This window comes from Telmatherina bonti (assembly GCF_933228915.1).
Source record: "Telmatherina bonti genome assembly, chromosome: 10".
In the NCBI taxonomy this organism is placed as follows: domain Eukaryota; kingdom Metazoa; phylum Chordata; class Actinopteri; order Atheriniformes; family Telmatherinidae; genus Telmatherina; species Telmatherina bonti.
The window spans coordinates 5,830,243-5,852,204 of record NC_136628.1 but is presented as its reverse complement, the minus strand read 5'-3'; the positions used below and the strand labels follow the sequence as shown (position 1 = coordinate 5,852,204).

At 40.8% G+C, this 21,962-nt stretch overlaps 1 protein-coding gene across 2 annotated transcripts in view; it reads right to left on the bottom strand.

Annotated features, from left to right (window-relative positions):
- Window positions 1-17,955: 17,955 nt before the first annotated feature.
- The window catches only part of LOC306761982 (heterogeneous nuclear ribonucleoprotein A/B-like), a 6,301-nt gene continuing 2,294 nt past the window's right edge, over window positions 17,956-21,962 (bottom strand). The window contains exons 2-8 of one of the 2 annotated variants that reach the window (XM_079248323.1): window positions 21,940-21,962; window positions 21,669-21,827; window positions 21,383-21,514; window positions 21,177-21,279; window positions 20,623-20,769; window positions 19,131-19,221; window positions 17,956-18,680 (exon numbers count right to left, since the gene is read on the bottom strand). The exon at window positions 21,940-21,962 is cut by the window's right edge and continues 146 nt beyond it. In XM_079248323.1, coding sequence (XP_079104449.1) covers window positions 19,151-19,221; window positions 20,623-20,769; window positions 21,177-21,279; window positions 21,383-21,514; window positions 21,669-21,827; window positions 21,940-21,962 — 635 coding nt within the window. In that variant the 3' untranslated portion in view covers window positions 17,956-18,680; window positions 19,131-19,150. The remainder of the gene's footprint in view (window positions 18,681-19,130; window positions 19,222-20,622; window positions 20,770-21,176; window positions 21,280-21,382; window positions 21,515-21,668; window positions 21,828-21,939) is intronic. The other variant, XM_079248322.1, reaches the window with a different exon arrangement.

Genomic DNA, 21,962 nt, shown 5'->3' with positions numbered 1-21,962 from the left:
TGTGAACTTTTTGTTTTCAAACTTAAAACATAGCCTAATATATTTAGCATAGGCCTCTCGTAAAAATAAAATTCCACTGTCTATACAGTCCATATTGCTATCATCTGTAGATGATAGCAATATGGCCATCATGCCTGGAAGTGAGGGTCAGTTGAGAGCTGTTGACTTTACAGCAAGGGGACCTTATGAAGTGCATGGAGCGAGGATGTGGGGGAGCCAGTCAGTGTGCCTGGATCCCAGTTCTTTGCCCAGTTCTCCTTTTGCCGGCAAGTGCTGCTGCTGGCTCAGCCCATGGCTCAGGTTTACCTGCAAGACCCTCTCCAAGAGGACCCATGGCTAAGATGTTTCAAAGATACATAAATTCTGTAATGCATCGGATGGGTATATTGTCTGTATGACCAGAATGTGGAATGATACTCAAAATTACCTCGATCTTCAGGACCATCTTCATTACTGTTCCTGGGGAGGTATGAGGGGGTGGGGGTGGCTGGGTGAGATATGAGGCCATGGTCTGACCCTGCTCTCCCTGGTGATGGGCTGGGCCTTCCCCGAGGTGGTGGGTGACTCTTGGGCCCACGAGGTCCTGGGTTCTGTCCCTGTCTCATGCATGAGGGACCAGTGCCTTGCGGGGCTGGCGGTCTGCTGGTCTGGGTCCCTTGGGGCCTGCGTCCCCTGGTGGGGTAGGGTGCTCTGGCGGTAGCTTTCCTCTGCCCCTTTCTGCCTGGGCGGGCATTTGGTCACCACTGCAGCGGGGAATATTGGCTCCATTGCATTAGCTGCTGGTTCCCTGGGACTTGTGGCCTGCCTGACCTGGCCCTCTGCTAGGAGGGGGGAGAATTGCATTTGCATGATCACTTAACAATACTCACCCCTAATATATAGTAAACACACCCATGCACATGGAAACACATCCATAATTCAGCGATCAATCAAACTTACATGCAGACACACACTCACACCTCTATACACATACATAGATTAGTTTAGATTAGATTAAACTTTACTGTCATTACACATGCACAAGTACAATGCAACAAAGCACAGTTAGCCTCTAAACAGAGCGCAATTACCAACCAGGTCAAAGTATATATTATCTACTGTATGTACAAGTGTCTATTCTACAGCTATGGCATAAAAATGATTGTCACATTATACAGATTTAGGTACTTTGACCACGCAGTACAGATCGATATGTGCATTAGATATACATCCAGTGTTGGCAGATGGTATGAACATAATTTACAGATGGTATTTACAAGTCTTATATTAAAGGGCTATGTAATGTTGGGGAGCTAGCAAGATTTGAAAGTGGCACCCTGTCTTGGCTCCTCCCCCTCTGGTTTTGCTCCTTGCCAGATCCAAGGCTTTTTTCTTATCTCCACCAAGGATGTTATGTTTTTATTGGCTTTTATCTCTTTGTGTTCAAGATAACTCAAAAAGTTATGGACGGAATTTAAATTAAATTGTCAGGAGTTGTGAAAAGGAGAAGTAAAAAGAAATGTAAAATGGAAGAACTGATTTCATTTTGGTGGTAAACTGGATCAACGTTTGGATCCAGGACCTTTTAAAGGCCGTGGCGGAGGTTTGCGCTCTCCGAGTGCTTTATTAGTTTGCACCTTTTTCCACCAATAATTTTCTCTTTTCTCGACTGTTAAGCAGGAGGAGGCAAATAAACCAAGCCAGGTCCGTGAAATCCTTCCTGCATTTTCTCAGCCATGTTTGCCTTCCAAGTTTCTTCTTCACTACTTTGTATTTTCATCCTAACACACTATTTGTATGCAGGGTGTGGAATCAGGTATGTGAAATCCATAGGAGTGGCTTGTTTTCCACTTTTTGTTCAGTTTTTCCTTTTCCTGTTCTTTTTTTTCTCTTTTTCCTGTTCTTTTTTTTCTTTATTCTTTTGTCTTTTTTTCTCATCCTCTCCCACTATGGTTTCTTTTTCTGCGGACCAGTCCAGCAATGATAAGCTGAAACAACAGATTTATGATATAAATAATAAAATAAAGAATAAAGATTGAGAATCAAGGGGAGCCTCACATCCATGGGCTCCTCTTGGAAGATTACATCTGTTCAGCACAACACGGTCGCCAGGCCATCATTCTGCTGTCAGGATGATGGACGGCACAAGGTACAAATAATGATTTAAAAAAAAAGATTTAGATTAAACATTTATATTTAGATTTAATGTTTAGATTTAGATTTATAATTAGATTAAATATTTAGCTTTACCATATAGCATTTATATTTAAATATTTAGATTTAATATCTAGATTGAAAGTCATAATTGACATATGTGTATGTGAAAGTGTGTATATATACTAAAATCTAGGGAAAATGTGCTAAATATGAGAACAGTGAGATAAATAATGAAAATGTGTCAGCAACAACTTTAATGCTGAACTTTTTACACTTGGCACCCTATAAGCATCTACTCTACAACAAGCCGTGGGATAACTAGAACCGGGAAAAAACTGTTTAGTAGAGTTAAATTAGCATCACTGTGAGCTGTCTCTGCATTGATGTTGGGGTGAACATGTTCCCATCTCACACATACACAAGTACATGCATTAATTTAGATCTGTCCAATGTTTAGGGTCAACCACAAAAAACTCAGCTCAGCGTTAACTTACTCACAGTTTCAACTTAACCAGGACTATGAAACAGATGGAAAAAGGAATTAAGACTTTGTAAACATTACTGGCAGAATTAACAAGAAACTGAATTAAACTAACCGAACTGCTAAAAAGATTTGTGAACAACTGACAGAGAAACAACAGCTACAGGATTCCCACCAGCACACGCCTGGAAGTGATGCATTAAAAGAAGTAGCAGGACTACAACCAGACCAGGGTCTCTGTGCGCGACCATTCCAGGTCCAGGATCTGACTCACACAAGAAGAAAGGTTAAATGAAAACAGATAATGGTCATGCATTGGTCAATGAATCCATTCCTCACAGGTATATAGACTGTAGCAGACCAGGCAAGTCAGCCAAGCATGTCCGCTGACTAGGACAGTGCTGTCATTAATAGACAATTAGAAAACAGTTTAATCTACAACCATTGTTTGTAACTCAGATGATTATGTCACTTGGATAAACTGTTTGAGCTTCTATATTGTGACAAGCTGACATTTCACAAAGCAACCTATATGTTTTGCCAATTTAATCTGCCACAGCTGATGAATCCATAACGTTTCAATTTATGATTAGCAAACTAACATAATATTGCATAAATGCATGACATAATTAACACACTGGATGTTACCATACTGTTCTTTTCTCAAAGTTTATTGCACACTGGTTCTGACCACACAGAGAAACTACATGCAGATGCACCACTTTAGACCCTGAGCCGAGTCAGAAGGAGCTTTCTGATGGCCTGTCGGATACCAAAAGAAATCTAGTTATAAATAAAGACATAAGTTAAGAAATATGGAGACAAATTAATCAACAAATAAAAACCATCAATATTGGAATACCATCATATATATATATATACAGTATATATGTGTATATGTATGTGTGTGTATAATTACTCTTTTTCCTGTAGATGTCCTTATTTGTTTCTTTAAATACTTCTTATGTTTGCTTTTTTTTCTTGTATATATTTCCAAATTCATTCATTTCCCAAACCGCTTATTCCAATTCAGGGTTGCAGGGAAGCTGGAGCCTATCCCAGCCGGCTTTGGGCGACAGGCAGGGTACACCCTGGACAGCTCGCCAGTCCATCGCAGGGCCACACACAGAGAGACGAACAACCACACTCAAGCTCACACTCACTCCTAGGGACAATTTAGAGTGACCAATTAACCTAACATGCATGTGTTTGGATGGTGGATGGTGGGAGGAAGCCGGAGTACCCGGAGAGAACCCACGCATACACGGGGAGAACATGCAAACTCCACACAGACAGGCCACTGACCAAACCAGCCAAGGATTGAACCAGCGACCTTCTTGCTGTGAGGCCACAGTGCTAACCACTGCGCCACTGTGCAGCCCTATTTCCAAATTTATTTCACTAAACATTTTCCATATTTTTCTGTTTATTTTCTTGCATCCAAGCTGTAAGTTAATCTGCTTTGGGGCGGGGTTCTTTCTGCTTGCTGAGACATTGATCTACGGCTCAATGGTGACCAGTCATTACAAAATGGCTGCAGTAAATACCACAGCTAACACCCCAGTTTCCTTACTTACCTTTGCCTTGTTGCTTTACGATTTGTAAAGAGGGATGTGAAGCTACTTTACAGAAGTTTGTGAAGCAGCAGACAGCACAGTTATAGATGTTTAATTGCGTAGTTTCCCTCTAAATTTAAAACCTGGATTAAAGTGCATTTGATACTTTGCAGCTTAGATACAAATGTAATGACATGAGTGGGAAGTTTTGGAGGATGTTGAGTTTAATTATTTTTAGTGCACTGCCACTTTGTTGTTAAATTGTCCCTTTTTTGCCAATATGAATATCATACTTCCATTCAAGCCAATAAAGCGTATTGATCTGATTAGAGAATGAGTGAGCCAGTGCATAATGGGGAAGCATTGATTATGGCTGATAACTCGGGCTCTTTGATGTGGATAATGCAGTCTCTCTCTTCCTGCCTCTGCACTGCCTTTACAGTCTAAAACCCCCGGGCCTCAGAGGATATTGGGTTTACTTAGAGTGTGTGTGTGTGCATTACTCATAAGCCTGGACAGGAAAGAGAAAGACAGGGAAGATGAGGTATTACATGTACATAAGAATTGGACAGTGCATGAGTAAAAGTGAATAAAAGACAGATGTGTGTGTGAGGAAAAATAAAATTCTCAATTACTGACAGCATCAGCTCTTTTTAAGAAATTTGCTTTGAGGTGTCAAACATTTTTTCTATTCTCTTTCCATTCTAGATTGTGTTATCTGATGGCAACAAATTGTAGTAGCTCTGACGCGCAATCTTGATTTTTTTTTTTTAAAGTACAAACTCCTCTGACATAGATTACCTTAAATTAGGTTGTTTTTTTTCTGAGGATTTCACACTGGTTCGGAAGATGTGCTACAAGGGAGATTTTTCTGCATATTTTTGGCTCTATCAAGAATTGTTATCATGAGTCTCCATGGCAAAGAAAGACTTGTTTACGATTGGGATCAACTAATTAAACTCTCCCAAATCAGGATTATCAGCGAAACTACACATCAAATCCCGATGGAGTTGAAAATAAAGAGAAGAGGATGCAGAGCGGGAGTCAGACAGAGGAGAAAGCGATGGAGATTTAAACCATTTCTTCCAACTGTTGTGATGGGTAATGTGAGATCGCTAGCTAACAAAATGGATGAGCTTGAGATGCTAACAAGGTCTCAGAAAGAATACAGAGAGTGCAGTATTATGTGCTTCACCGAGACATGGCTGCATGAACACATCCCTGACTGTAATGTGTCTGTACCGGGCTTTAAAACGGTCCGTGCAGACCGCAGTAGACAACACAGCAGAAAGCTAAAGGGTGCTGGAATTGCAGTGCTGGTTAACCAGCGTTGGTGTCATCCTGGACATGTTACTGTCAAGGAGAAGATATGCACAAGGGACATATTATTTACACAGAGAGTTTACCTGTGTTATTCTGGCAGCGGTTTATATAATACCTGGTACCGCACCAGACACAGCCTGTGATGTCATCAGCTCCATTGTTGCCCGGCTACAAACACAGCATCCAAAATCATTCATGGCGATCTCTGGAGACTTCAACAACGTCTCCCTCTCTGCAACTCTACCAACATTCCAGCAGTTTGTCAGCTGCTCCACCAGAGAAAATAAGATGTTGGACTTATTTTATGCAAATATGAATAATGGATCCAGTTGTTCTGCCCTGCCTCCTTTAGGAAGATCTGACCATAATCTGGTTCTTCTCACCTCCACCTACAAGCCCATCATTCAGCAGCAACCAGTCATCACAAAGACTCAAAATCTGGTCTGCTGAAGCTAAAGATGCTCTTAGAGGAGGCTTTGAGGCTACAGACTGGAACGTCTTCTGTGAACCTCATGGAGACGACATCAACGCCATGACTGAGTGTGTGACAGATGACATAAACTTCTGTGTGGATCGTCCCACAAGGACAGTGAGGTGCTTCCCCAATAACAAACCCTGGATCACCAGTGACCTGAAAAAGCTGCTGAACATCAATAAGAAAGCCTTCAGGGATGGAGACAGGGAGTTATTGAGGGCAACACAAAAACAACTTAAAACACAAACTAAGAAGTGCAAGGAGGACTACAGGAAGAAGTTAGAAAGTCAGCTCCAGCAGAATAACCTGAGGGATGTGTGGTCTGGAATGAAGAAGATCACCAGCTTCAAGTTAAAGGGGGACCAGCCTGATGGAGGTCTGGACAGAGCTAATGAGCTGAACATATTCTTCAACAGGTTCAGTTCACCCCCTACCTCCAGCCCAACAGACCACACACCCTCCATAAGCCCACTGCTTTCCTGTCACGCCTCCAATCTGTCACCCTGCAGCTCAGTCATGGACCAGAACACAGCTTCATCTCCCTCCACATCAGGACATCCTGAGACCTCCACCTTGTTTGTCTCCTGCAATCAGGTTATGAAGGAACTTGAGAAACTGAACCAGAACAAGGCTGCAGGTCCAGATGGTGTCAGTCCCAGAGTTCTCAAGACCTGCTCAGAACAACTATGTCCGATTCTCCAGCACCTTTTCAACACCAGTCTGAGACAAAATAGAGTCCCAGTGCTGTGGAAAACCTCCTGCCTTGTTCCAGTGCCTAAAAAAACACAACCAGCTGAACCAAGTGACTACAGACCAGTTGCCCTGACATCTCACATCATGAAAGTCCTGGAGAGACTCTTACTGGCTCACCTCAACAAGCAAGTAAACACCTTTCAGGACCCATTCCAGTTTGCATATCGTAATGGACTTGGGGTTGAAGATGCCATCATATACCTGCTCCAGAGAGCACACTCTCATCTGGACCATTCAGGCAGCACTCTGAGGGTCATGTTCTTTCATTTCTCAAGTGCTTTTAATACCATTCAGCCTGCTTTGTTATGTGAGAAGCTCCATAAATTCCAGGTGGATACCTCCACAACCACCTGGATCTATGACTACCTCACAAACAGACCCCAGTTTGTGAGACTGAAAGGTTGTGTGTCTGAGATGGAGGTCAGCAGCACTGGTGCACCACAAGGAACTGTACTCTGGCCATTCCTCTTCACTCTGTACACCTCAGACTTCCAGTACAACTCTGAGTCCTGTCATCTGCAGAAATACTCTGATGACTCTGCAGTTGTGGGGTGTATCAGGGATGGACAAGAAGCAGAGTACAGAGAACTGGTCAGTCAGTTTGTTAAATGGTGCGGTGACAATCATCTCATATTAAATAGCAGCAAAACAAAAGAGATGATTGTTGACTTCAGGAGGAAGAAGAATAAACAAAGCACTGTTTCCATCCTGGGAGAGGAGGTGGAGGTGGTGGAGGAATACAAGTATCTTGGAGTTCAGCTGGACAACAAACTGGACTGGAAATGCAACACTGACTACATCTACAAGAAAGGTCAGAGCAGACTGTACTTCTTAAGGAAGCTGAGATGGTTTAACGTCTGCACCAAGATGTTGCATATCTTCTATAAGTCTGTTGTGGAGAGTGCAGTCAGCTTTGCAGCATCTGCTGGGGTAGTAGCATCAGAACCAGAGACTTGAAGAGAATCAACAAACTGATCCAGAAAGCTGCTTCTGTGCTTGGAGTAACTCTGGAGCCGCTGGAGCTGATTGTCCAAAGAAGAATGCTGCACAAGCTGATGAAGATGATGGAGGATTCTTCACACCCTCTCCACAACACAGTGATGAAACAACAAAGTGTGTTCAATGAGAGGCTTCTTCAGTAAGACTGAAAAGATAGAGAAGATGATTTCTGCCAACAGCCATCAGCCTCCAGAACAAGACCTCCTCTAGTTAATTATCTGCTACAACATTTAATTTCTCTTTATGGATTCATAAAGTATTTTTCATTTCATTTCATTTTCATTTCAGTTTTCAGCTATTTGAATCTGGATCCAGGTCCTGTGAGATTTAGCCCTTTGAGCCATGGGATTGCGTGGCTGGGAAGTGCAAAACAAATTAAAATTAAAAAAAAAATTTTTAAAAACATTTCAAGATTAGAAAACAAAATTATATGTTGAAAAGGAAGTCAGAATTTGAAAAACAAATTTTAATGTCAAAAACCAAGTTTAAAAAAAATGACTATTTATATTTCAAGAAACTTTTAGGAAACATATATTTTAGGAAAAAAAATGAAATTCTGAAAACAAATTCCTATCTGGGGCTGCATGGTGGCGTTAGCTTTCTGTGTGCATGTTCTCCCCGTGTATGTGTGGGTTCTCTCCGGCTTCCTCCCACCGTTCAAAGACATGCATGTTAGGGCAAAATTAAATTAAATTAAAAAAAACCACTTCAATAATAAACAATAATTCTAAAGACATGATGCCATTTTTCATAAACTGGAACACGTCCTGACTGAATCTTCACTGAATCTTCTCTTCATCTGTAATTTATCAGCCCTACATAGACAAGGCTGCATCATCGATTCAGAGAAGAAGAACGTCTACGATAAGAGGAAACCGTCAGTCACGTCATGAACTCTGGCCTGATAGAAACTGATTTTATTAGAAACAAAAGCTTCAGCTGGGCATCTGCTTCCAGCAGGAGGTTTTGGCTCCTGCAATGTGCATAAATATTTCAGAATTGACTCATTATTATCAGAGGTGGCAGTGGCTCAGGTAATTGGGTTAGAGCTGCTTGACTTGTGACCTGCTGGTCAGTGGTTCAAGTCTTGCCCCTGAAACCCTAAACCCACCCCGATGATTTAATCCCCAGAATTATTTACCACATTTTAAAATCAGATCTGAATACCTGTAACAAATGTTTAATTGCACATATTTGTTCTTATTCAGGCTGATAGAGTTGTTATTAACCCTCTATTAGCACTGGGTGGATTGATCCAAATATTGATAGTATTGATATCAAGTATATTAATAACATTATAGAGACTTTCCAAGAACCCAAGGACACTCCACAACTCAAATAAACAAAATCAAAGTGAACAAATGCTATAAAATAAGCAAATAAAACAGGCAGTGTGTAATACAAACAATAAAATAAAAGCAGTTTCCTTTTCGTCACTGCAGCTTCCAGCTACCGAGCCCGTACAGAAGCCCTTCGACATGGTTGTACACCAGACACACCCCAGCTGGGCACTGACCCTCAGAGAACACTTGTGTCACCTGGTTTAGCGAAGGGGAGGAAGGGCAGGACTTAAACCACCATCCTTCAGGTCACAGCACAACTAGCTCTGCAACCTAAGCCACTGCCACCCGAGTAAAATAAAACAAGTTAAAAAGCAATAAATGAAGCAGTTAAAGACATGATTTCAACCGGGTCAGCAGTTAAACTGGTGAATCTTGAGTCAAGTTTTTAAAAGAGTCGACATCTCGGGGAGCAGGAGGAAGGGACTTCTAGAGTTTGTGGGGGGGAGCAGAGCATCTAAGGTAACTTTTCTGTCACTTTTCCGTATCTTTCCAGACGGGTTGCCATCATTAGCAACGCTGCTGCTCAATGCTAATAGAGTTCATTTTTTACCTTGTTTTAAAACAAAGGCTGAATTCATCCTGCAAATGGAGGAAAATGTTGATCGTTTACTCTTTGCAGTTTTAACAACTTTTCATTTCTTAATCAGGAAATAATTTGCATCAAACGATCAATAATAAAGATGTAGAGCATTAATAGAGTTTATGCAGAACTGTTTTCTTTGAAAAAATGCCACCAAAACAGGGTTTTGTTATTGCTTTCTGAGTCATGTGACAAATTAAAGGATTTTTTTTATTGGTTCTCTGTGGTCTTATTGTGGTATTGAATCTTTCGAAGAGAGGCATTTAGTTAGGAAATGCACCAGGCCTGAGGTCAACATGTTATAAAAGGTTCAACTTTGTTAATTTTTTAAATTTGCACTTTGTTCTTTATACATTTTTGAAAAAAGGGCTTCCTAAATATACCCTGATTTATGGATTAATTAATCAGGATAAGCCTGTTTGCTTTCCTCTCTGACGTTTGGGCTTTCTATGTGAATATGTGGACCCTGAGAGCAGCTGCTATAGTCAAAATGGTTGACAAGCAGCCAACGAGCCAAGCCCTACAGAGCTGAGATGACCTCATTCTCTCTCTGCTCCACCACTGCTGACCCTGAAGAGGGAAGGAGCTGCAGACTGATGCTGACGCTCCCTCTGCTGGAGAAAGAGCAGAAACCCTGCTGAGATGCAACACAAAATTACACCTGTCCATGCAGACAAGATTGTCATCAGGATATGTTGTTCTGATATGCTGAAAAAAAGAATTGTTTTTTTTAGAATCCAAATTAAAAGAATATATTATTCCCCAAAAACTCTCTGAACGTCTTTTGGGTTCAGTTCTGCTTCCAAAGGTTGAGTTCAGTGCTAGACTACATAAAAACTGCAGCGTTTTAAAGCATCATCTCATTTTTTCTCTGTCATTTTGTGATGCTTTCAACGCATCCCAAATCCCAAATATTTGTCAAAACAACAGAAAGAAAGAATGAAGACATGTTTGTCTTGTTGGCTAGTCCATGACCCTGTCTGCTCTCCCCTGATCTCCAGTCTGCATGATGCATTAGATCACCTGAAATGACTGTTAATGACAACCCAACTAATACCGCCCCTGAGGAATCGATGAGAAAAGTAGTTTCTCAGTGTGTTGTTTGTCCAGCAGGTGGTGCAGTAACATTTACTACTCTGAGTGTTGTACCGGATGCTCACTGCCAGATCCTGACCTCAGAAATCCCCCCCCCCTTTGCTGAGTAGACAAGATATCACACAAAAATCTAATTATTGTATACAAACTTACTTTGGCTGCATTTGTAAATAAATTATCTCCAAATCTTAATAAAAACCTATTTCATTGTATTTAGTAATAGAAGTATAAACATTGAAATATCATTGTAAATAGAAGGTGTTATAGCTGATGAGAGAAAAAGTTATATCTGTTGTATGACTTGTTCGTTGTTTCGGCATCGTTCCCTATCTTACTTGCTACATAAGATATATGTTATTCCAGTTTTCATTTTACAAAGCAGAGACATAAGAATCATTAGTAGAGGCAGATATTCAGTCCAGATATTCTACTGTAATGTGTAAATCTTGTAGGAAATGATTTGTGATTAATAACCAAAAAAGATTTGAAGACAAAATGACATTATGGAGGTCGTTAATCAGATCTGTGAGGACTTCCCACTGACTTATGCTAATCTATAAATTAGTTTTGTCTTCTGGTTTTATTCAGTATTGAGGCTTCAAAATACCTGCATGTCTCTCTTTGTGACAGGATCAGGAAATTCAACTTCATTTCTTAAAGCACTAATTTACAACAAAGCAACATACAGATACAGTCCATTCACTGGAGTCCAGTTATCTTCCATCCATCCAGGGACTCTACCAGCAGTCACTAGGTGAGAGGCAGGGACACCCTGGACAGGTCACTGGTCCATCAGCAGTTATATTCCAGTTAAAACAAATCCCTTCTATGATCCATATTAGTCCAGTTTATAACTGCCTTTATCTTAATCAGTTCATACAAAGTTCATACAACTGAAGAATTGAACGATTAGAACAAATCTTCCTCCATCTTAAGTTGCACAAAGAGACAGTGGAGAGGAAAACCTCCTTCAGGACCAGAACCAGGAAGGAAAACCACCAGTCTGGCCCGGCTGGTGATGAAGAGGACAGGAAAGAGGGGTCAACAAGCAGCATCACTCTCGGTCAGGGATCCTGCCGAGAAAGACAAATGACAGCAAGGTCAGCTATTTCTACATGGTGATTCATGGAAATGGAATTCCATTACTCTCCATGTGGAAATATGTCTTCAGATATATTAATTATGTTAATGGTGTTTGTCTTTATAAAGAGACAAACACCAAACAGAAAGGCATTTGCTGTAAAGGTTTATTTTCTCCACTACCCTGAAAGCAGACTTAACAGTAATATGTCACACATTTAGGCCAAAAGAATAATTTAAAAAAAAAAAAAGGTTTTGTTTTATGCAGACTATAAAGATTCAGAAAAATATCAGAAGATCAGTGCAAAGTAGCCGGACTGGACACAATGTTCTTACAGATGAATGAGTCTTCTCAACATACTGTAGGAACTTGAATGTGGACAGATGTATGCATTCACAGGGCCAAAATGCCAAAATGCCCCATATAAGACACGATTAAAGTGTTCTGTTCCCCTATATGAAATCTGGTCCCCTAATTGTAGCCAGCTGAGTCAAATTCATTATCTGACCCCTGTAAGTCTGAGCTCACGTTGAGAAATGTGGACAATTGTTTCCTGCATGTTGGAAGCAGAAATGAAAACAGCTGTTTGTACTGTACAGAGCTGCTGCTGGAAAGCCTCCCCACCACTTTTGGCCTACATTCCTGGTTGCAACAGCAGAAACAGAAAACTGACCTATATTTCAGCCTTTAGCTGAGCGCGTGAACAGCAGCATACAGACGACACTTATCTCAGGATTTTATGAAATTCTTAAATATTTGAAAAAAGATGGCTGCAGTTTCAACACTATTTATCAGGACATGTGAAATACCTGGAAACAAAAAATACCATGAGCAGATGGGCAGATGACCAACTCCGATTAATTATCTGCCAAGTCTTCCCTGTCACTTTGTCTCACGACTGCACCGCTAAACCAGCAAGTCTGCTCTCTACATTTAATCTGATGAAAGAGAAAAGTTTTTACATGGAGCTTGAAATCAATGCAATGAGGGAAAAATCTGTTTGAACCTGAAGTTTTCTTATTTTTTATTAAGTTTCCTTTATAAATGAAAGAAGTATTTAAGTAAAAGAGAAGCACATATGTTCTAGGTGATCATTCCCTGCTGGGGATTCAGTGTTACTTTGTGATTGTCTGCAGTTGTATCACAAGTTAGAAACTGTGAAGTTTCAGATGAGAAGAGATCAAATTCAGCAGCTAAAGGCTCTAAGCAGCTAGCTGTGGCTCTGGAAATGAAAAGCAGCTGCGAAACCATAAAAACACACAAGCACACCCCTCATGCTACATATACAGTAGATGAACCCAATGAACTCTGGGGGTGAAAAGCAGATGGCAGGAGCCTAATCAGAGCAAACAGAAGACGTGGAGCCTTGCAGACCCGCTGATCATCCAGTCCATCCACTGTCAACATGAACTACTGCAGACTGGCCTGGCGGCACAAAGTCTCTGAATGAGTTCAGCAGCAAGGTGAACGCGTGCAGAGCAAAATCATTTCACCTTCACATGGCAGGACAGTAACAAAAGAGATTTATTTAACATATAATTTACTTATTTACAGCTTATAAAAAACAATCTCATTTTCTTACATGTAGCAATGGAGTTAATGGTAACAATACAACTCTGCTTTCAAAATGTCAGGTCTTTACAGGTGTGTAAAATGTAAATAAAACCAGAATTAAATTATCAAGCTGTATTTTATTTCTAATAGAATATGAACAACATCGTTTCACAGAAAACACGAGCTGACTATGAATCTGATGGCAGCATGATATCTGTAAAAAGTAGTTCCAGTGTGAGGTTTAGCATCGTTAGCATCTCCTCTTCTTTTAACATCTGTCTGTAAACAACTGGAAGTGAGGAGAGCAGTTGTTGGAGTTTTAGGAGAGGAATTTTGTCCTGTTCTGGTCTGATGCAGGATTCCAGCTGCTCTACTGGACCTGCTGCTGGATCTCTGCTTCCATGATGCTCCAGATGTTTTGTACTGGTGAAACTGGACTGCAGCAGACCAGTTCTCCTGTTCCACCATCAGGATGTGGTCCAGCATGGTGGAAGGTCTTCCCTGAAAGAGACGTTGTCTGGATGGGAGCAGACGTTCCAGCATTGATGGAGCTTCCCAGATGTGGAAGCTGCCCACGCCATCGGCACTAATGCAACCCCATCCCATCAGAGATGCAGGCTGATAACAAGCTGGATGCTCCCTCTCCTCTTTAGTCTGCAGGACACGCCGTCCATGCTGTCCACAAACTATTCCACATCTTCATCCAGGTTTCCACTCAGAACATTTTAAATGAGCTTTGGTCCAGAGAAGACGGCGTGTTTCTGGATCCTGGAGCTTCAACCTGCATGTGTGGACTACAGGCTGAACTGTGTTCACAGACAGAGACTTCTGGAATATTCCTGATGCAGTGATTTCCAGTGGTGGTCCTGTGCTCTGAAGTGATTTGATAGAAACCAAAAATGCCTATTATAATAGATGGAAAATAGTAAACATACTAATGTTTTGACGTTTAATTCATGTATGCACAGGACAAACTGTGGGTATGTTAATGTGAATATTTTTTCTGTGGCAAATTATTACAATTAATTTTTATTACTAAAATGGGCTTTTCCAATGCACCAGAGCAGGAAGATAAAGGGTTAAAGAACCAAAGTCAAAATGTTTAAGGTACATTTTCTTCTTGGTCTTGTATAGACGGTGGTTTCAGAATCAAGGGGTTAAATCGTAGAAGTACAGTATTCTGCTTCTCGACACCCTGAAACTGTTAAATGTTTAACTGCTGCTTCGGCGCATGTGGATACAGACGTGTGAGGTGGAAGGGTAAAAAGCATAGAAAGAGGTGGAGAGTCTGAGTCAGAGAGAGGAGGGAGGGAAGGACTGAAAGGGGAGGCTGGATAGACTAGAAGTGAAGTGAAGTTGAGAAGACTGATCAGAGGGAGAGGCGCACACAGAGAGAGGAGCATCTGCACATTTTATCCGGTATTTATTCAATCTGCTGCAGTGTCGTAGATATTTTCACACAAAAAAGCTGTTTGCATGTCTGCTGTATGACTGGTTTTAAAAATTTACAAAAACTGTAGCTGTTTACAGGATAAAAGTGAAAGAGTTAGTCGCTGCTTGGCTAAGTTAAATGTTTGACAGGTAAACAGTCAATGAGCTGAAAGCTCCTAAAACCTGCAGAACCCGACATAAAAACGTTTCTGGGATCAGAAAGTCATCTGCATGTCATCAGACACGCTAATTATAACAACACTGACTGTTTTCTAAATCATAGTTTAAATCAGGGTTTGGTTACATCTGTTGAAATGCAAAAGTTAGCAAACAAGTAGCATCATATTTACTCCCTTTGAGCTCTAAAACCTTTTTCTTTGTGTGTAAGGATCTCACTTTGACACCTAGAGCTGCATCAGTTGCCTGAAGCATCTGAAACGTGTTTTACTGACACTACTGAAGATTTTAGGGATTTTTTTTATAAAGGGTAAAAACATGAGTTTAGGGACAATGAATGTTGTAGAAATTAAGTTCATTCATTCTTTTATTTGTTTCTAGATGTAATAAATGTAATGTTTTTGGAAATCTTTTAAGGAGAAAATTGGGTAAAGAATTACGTTGCCATAAGTACTGGGTTACATTTACAATTCCTCATGTAGGATTTCATCCTTCCTTTTCACTGCAGCATGTTGAAACCAAGAGTCGAAGCTTTTTATCTTCTAACAGCCTTGCTGTCCTCTGTACAAGCAGCCAGGCCAGACCTGAACTTGCTCCAGACCTCTGCAACAACAGCTGCAGCTGCTGGTTAGTTTGGCTTGACTAGTTCTTTTTTTTTTTTTCAGTTGTCTTGTTGGAGTTTCCAACATTGCCTCTGCTGCCCCCTGTTGGACAGTTAAAGAACATACAGGTGGTTTCAGCTGCAAATACCTTCAAGCCTTCAGTTAAAAACCTGTTTGCTCGGCACTGCAGGGCTCAGCCCTCTAAGTGCCCCTCGACTGTTTGGTAAAGTACATTTTTCTGTAATTATAATGAATTCCATTCAGAAGTTGTGTAAATAAACCTGCCTGAACCATCTCAATGTGCCAAATGTTTGTTGTCCCAATACTGATTCCAATTTTGATCATTTCACCACTGACTCTTACCAATGAATCATACCCATTAGATGAAAAACGAAAGAATATTCTTATAACTGTCCAAAGAAGCATTTTTCTGTAGACTTTTCATGACTAAACATAGAAGTATTGAAGCTGTTTTCACCTTGACAGTCCTGATAAATCTTTTAGTTAATAAATGACAGATTTAAATATTTACAGGAAGACAACACTAATCCTAATGCTGATCCATCTCAGTTGGGTGAAACAGTTTTATTTGAGCTTCTTGACCTGCATCTGAGCCAATATATGTTTTATTGAAACTTGTACAACAGCTGATCTTGAACTTTTCTGTGGTGTTTTAATCTCAGCTTTGGACAACTGGACAGGATGGACAGCAACAGTAAGCCAGAGGACACGCCTCCTGGTCAGATGATGATGAAACCCTCTGTATCGTACCACCTACACAGGCAACCCAGCCAGACAGACCCTTTCCTCACCGCAGCTCGACTTCTCCGTGGAGGATGGCTGGATGAAGGGAAGAGAAGAAAATGGAAGTTTTCTGATTCAAAGAAGCTAGCAGGTTCAGATGGAAAGCAGACTCCAAATCCAGCTGAAGTTTGGGTCAAAGACCCCAGGACAAGGCGAGTCATTGTCTCCAACGTCAGGGAGACGAGGGGGGATGAGAAAAAGTGTGAAGAGAAGCAGAAACCTGATGGTGAAGAGTTCTCTGTTAAGAGACCAGCTGAAGACCAAGCTGGTCAGATAGGTGTGGTGTGTGTGTGGCGGTCCGGATGTGGGATCACATGTAGACAACCCAGAAGGTTGAAGGCCCCGATGCTTCCAGTGATAACTGAGATGTAGAGTCATCACAGACTTCAACTTGTTTCTTTGTTATTAATTGTGCGAGTCTTCGCTCAACTGCAAAGTGCCAATTTAAGTTTGTTTTTGGTAAAGCCAGTGATTAAAGTCAAACAACCTGTCCAGAAGTTAAGGATCAGCTCACAGATAAGTAGCTTTACATTTATTCCCAACCGAACACAACTTATCAAAAGGTTGAAATTGAGACAAAAAAGATATCAGTGAGATAGAGATGGGCATGGTCAGGAAACTGGCACTGCCCATTGGGTGGAAATGGGTCCACTGCCAATGGTAAAAAGATGGTGCGTCAGGTGCGCTGGTCACTGCCAATGGCAGAAGTCTCCAACTCTGGTCCTCAAGAGCCACCATCCTGCAGGTTTTACAGTTTCCCAGCTGCAACACACCTGATCCAAATCAATAGCTTATTAATAGGCAGGTGCAGAAGATGACAAGTTGCTGGAGTACCATTACATTTCAATCAAGTATGTTGTACCGGGAAACACTAAGACCTGGATGGTAGTTCAAGGACCAGAGATGGAGACTCGTGGCCTATGGTAAGGAAGTGAGCATGACCAGTTCATTAGACCAAACAAAAACTGTGACATTACGGCGGGAACCTCAGAATTAGAGTGCTGTTAATCAGAGAAAAAAAATGGTTATTTGGCACTGCAGTAAAACTACATTACTTTCAGTAAAAAGTAATCAGGGTACATCAGCACAGTTTATCTAGGAATGAGATATGTGTGACGAGTGTGCTACAGTACGTTAAGTGAACCCGAGCAGTTTTCCAGCCATTTAAACAGGCGTTACACAGGTATCTCAGAAAGCCATCACCATATTTCAACAATGGACAACTCAACTTATAAACATCAAGAGGACCCAGAAAGAAGTTACACCCAAGATAATTTATAACATAAGTAAATACTTTACCAAAAACCCACATTCATCTCCAGACAAACTAGCAGGTCCATCATTTGAGTTGTAGAAGTCATCAGCAGTAGAGCCGTAATAAAACGGCAAGATATTGTTCCTAGAGTCTCTTATCAGTGATGGACATTTCTGTAGCCCATGCTTTCATTCAAACTGTTTGTGTGGTTTACTTGAAGTGGCAACATAAGACGCTCTAAGTGGACAGTGGTGTTTTGTTTTCTGCTAGGTGTCATCCAGCTGAATTTCTTTTTGTCATTTTGCTGTGCTACATCTTGGCATTTCCTTTTCCTACTGTCTGGAAACATTCTGGCTGCAGGATCTCATGTTGCCTCGTGAACAGTGGGGTGGCATCTGTGATAGAGGTTAAACATTAAAAATTCACATTTGTTCAAATATTTTTAAGTTTATTAAACACTGACTGAGGAGACTGCACTTGCAAGATTCTAGTCTACCAGCACAAAAAAGCAGGGACAAAAAAAAAAATAAAATAAAATAAATTTGGACTTGGGTGTAATCTGACAAATACATGGGTGTGTTATCAGAAATCTACCAAATGAAAATTTTAGATCCAAACCCAAAATGGTTCCTCTTCCATCCCAGAAGCATCAGAAGAAAAATTACTCAAAACTTTTTATTTGTCAAAAAAAAGCTCCTTTACAGCACCACGATTTTCAACCTGTAAAGCCAGCACACATGTAAAATACAACCCTTACAATACATTAGAATCAAAACAGGTACCAAAAAGTACAGTAAAAATTACACTTCCGCTGGAAATGTGGAGGAGAAAGAAAACATGAAACAAAACAAAAAAAAGACATGAAGGTGAAAATAAAACCTAAAAAGTATAGGGCTTAAAAAAAAGAAAAGAGGGGGGGGAAAGAGTGGAAAATTTATATTTCAGATGTTGTCTGTACAAATGGTCTTCTGTCATAAAAGAGGTTGAGTGAGGCCCAGTGTGTCTGTCCAGCTGTTCATCTCAGTCACCAGAGTCCTGAGGAACAACCACAAACATATTGTTTCCTTTGACTGTTTACACCACCAGGAGAACAAAAATCACACAAATCAATCAGTTCTGATATTTTATGTGAGGTTCAAATGAAACGGTTTGATAAAAACTAGAAGTTCTAGGTGTGCAGACATCCACCATTGATTGCCACCGATTACTTTGGAGTCAGCACCTCTGAATTTCTGCCACCTCTCCGTAATAAATCTTTTAAAAACAGAAAAATTATCACTCTTTATTCCTGTTAAGATTTCCTGAAGATTTAATTAAAATCCATCCATAACTGTGACTTGTGCTGCCAACAGAGTAACCACTGCTGCTGAAGACACAGCTTCCACTACAGAAGATGTAAAAGGAATAAACACATTTGAAGACTTCTGATTCAAGAGTTAAGTGAACAGTCATGCTGCATGTGACAAAGACAACATTCTGGCATACCTTCCACTACCCCATGATCATCAGTAAGGTTTGTAGCTGGTCTGGTGTGCTCCCCGTCTTGGTGTTTTTCCATAGTTGGCGTTTCCCTGGTCTAGAGTAAAAATGTGGAAGATACAGACGATAAACATTTCGCAATCATCTTCATTTTAACTTTTATTGAAATCTTCACAAATTAGCCATTTCTTACAGACATGGAGGCCAGGTTTAGCTTCAGATTTCATGATGAATCTGTAGTAGGGATGCTACGGGACTAAAGAACGAACTAATCAGTCTGCTGTGCGCGGGACAATCTGCCCTCCCAGAGGTGTTGGGTTTTTCAAATGTCTAGTTTGTGCTGGCGCTTTACTACTTTACGCCATTAAGTGTCTTCCCATTCAGGTTAAAGCTCGCCCCTGCAAGTCACTCCCACTCAGTCCTCTCACTGGGACCTGGTTACGCCCCTTACACTCACACACGGCTGAAAATGGGTCTAGCGGAGTTCAGAGGAAAGTCTGAAAATGAAGCAGCTTCATTCAGATCATTTCTGTTTTGTTATGTACAACGGAGAAGTGGAAACACTTCTTAGAAACTTCACTCAAGCCAAGAGCATCCTCTACACTGAAGGAAACATGCTATATGTCCACGCATTCCTGAACACAGGACAGCCTAGCGCCCAAACAGGCAACAACGGCAAAAAGCAACTGTCTGACCTGACGGGCTTCTTCAAGTAAGATTATATACACATTCTATTCTACTAAATACACAAGGGATGAAGTAAAGAATACGTGTTCAAGCGTTCTTAACCTGTCCAGCATTATGCCACTAGAATGATGGTCTGACTGCTTTAATGTCCTGAACAAATTTACTCTGAGAGGAGCCTTTGGGATATGAAGGTCACCTTAACTTATATTTTATTCTTTATTATTTATAACATGTCAGTTCTATTGTTCATTACATAAAGTCCTTATCCAGTACAGTGATAGCATTTGTTCCTACTGAGAATTTTGGTTTCTGCATGTTGTTTTCTTAGGTTAAAAGGAAATTATTCCTCAAATATAAAATGTCTTATTTGCTCAAGTATTTATCAGGAACAATGGACAGAAACTAAGTGTAACTGATGGTTTTCAAAGGGCTGTTTTTCAACCGTTTGAGCATTATTTTTATTGGAAAGATCCCAGGGCACGCCACAAACTGAAAATGTTGAACAGTTAAACCTTGTAGCCTATATTAACAGGTATTTTCCCTATAAAATATCTTTAATACAATCAGTTCCCGTGGCACACCTGGCAATCTCTCAAGGCACACTAGTTTGCCACAGTACAGTGATTAAAAAATACTTCCAGCCACATTGCTAGCTCACCTTTTCAAAGAGAAAGGTAAAAAGAAGAAAACTGAATGTAAAAACACCGCCAACATACATCATGGGATATCTGGCAGCTTCATATCATTTAAATACTTAACATTTTATTAGCCTTCAGCATTTGGAGAATTAACTCCCATTCAACACACTTACTGTAATCATAACCAGCGCCATATCCGTAGTAACCAGAAGAGTAGTCATAGTTGCCATAACCGCTGTATCCGCCATAGCCGTAACCTTGGTTACCATATCCCTGGTTCCAGTAGTTTCCATAGCCCTGGTTCCAGCCCTGGCTCTGACCTGAGACAAAGTTGAGCTCACATCAGTTTTTAGCAACATCCGCTGAACATCTTGTACAGAGTGTTTGTAAAAGCAGGTTAAAGGGTTCAATGCAAGACGTTTTACTACTCGGGTCACTTAAGCAAAAGAATCCTCAAGGCAAAGATCAGGATCAGGATTATGTTGAAGATTAAACTGTCCATCTCCACCTGCTGTGATACCAGACCTGAGCACCATTAAACCACCTCTGACAGTTGGCCAGTTAACTGGAAGATCTTAGTTCATTTTTTTCTTGGAACCAAGAATTCCTTGACCTGTACATATTGTGTTACACTCACAGATCATGTTACTGTACATGTATAATGGAAGAAAAAAAGACATTCAAAAAATTTAAAATCACGGAAACTGTGCAGATCAACCTCTCTCACCTCCCCGACCCCGTCCTCCTCGGCCTCCGTAGCCACCTCCACGTCCTGCTCCATACTGCTGCTGCTGATACACCTCTTTAGGCTGAGCGATCTTCAGCTCACACTTAACGGAGAACAACAGATAAATCAGCATAAAAGCCAGCTCAAAGTAAAAAGGAACTCTGGTACGACCTGCTTGCTGCAGAGACACATCAATGTGTGCATACCCTGCCTCCGTCGATGTTGTGGTATTTCTTCTCCAGACACTTCTTTACGCTTGCTTCCTCTTTGTAAGTGATGAAAATGAAACCCCTCCTTTTCTTTGATTTGGGATCAATGGGTAGTTCAATGGTTTCAATCTGAATGAAGACAATTACCAATGAAAATGTATTTCAAAGATGGGGCAGGGTCACAGCTGCCCAGGTAGAACACAGCACACACATGATATTTATCAATACAACTTGGAATCTGAAAAAGTTTTGCTTCATCATAAGGAATGATAAAATAACTTGCCTCTCCAAAAGCACCAAAATATTCTCTTATTGCTTCCTCAGTGGCCTCTGGATTCAACCCTCCCACAAAAATCTTCTTGACAGGCTCTTTCTTCATGGCCATCGCCCTCTTGGGATCAATCTGACGTCCATCGAGTCTGTGTTCCTTCTGCTCCAGCACCTGTACAAGCACAATTCAGAATTTGTCATATGTAGCAGACAAGTTGCTGCTTCTGAAACTTATCACATGAGTAGATGTAGAAAGAGCTACTAGTCAACAACAGGGGACACACCTTGTCCACACTGGAGGGGTCTT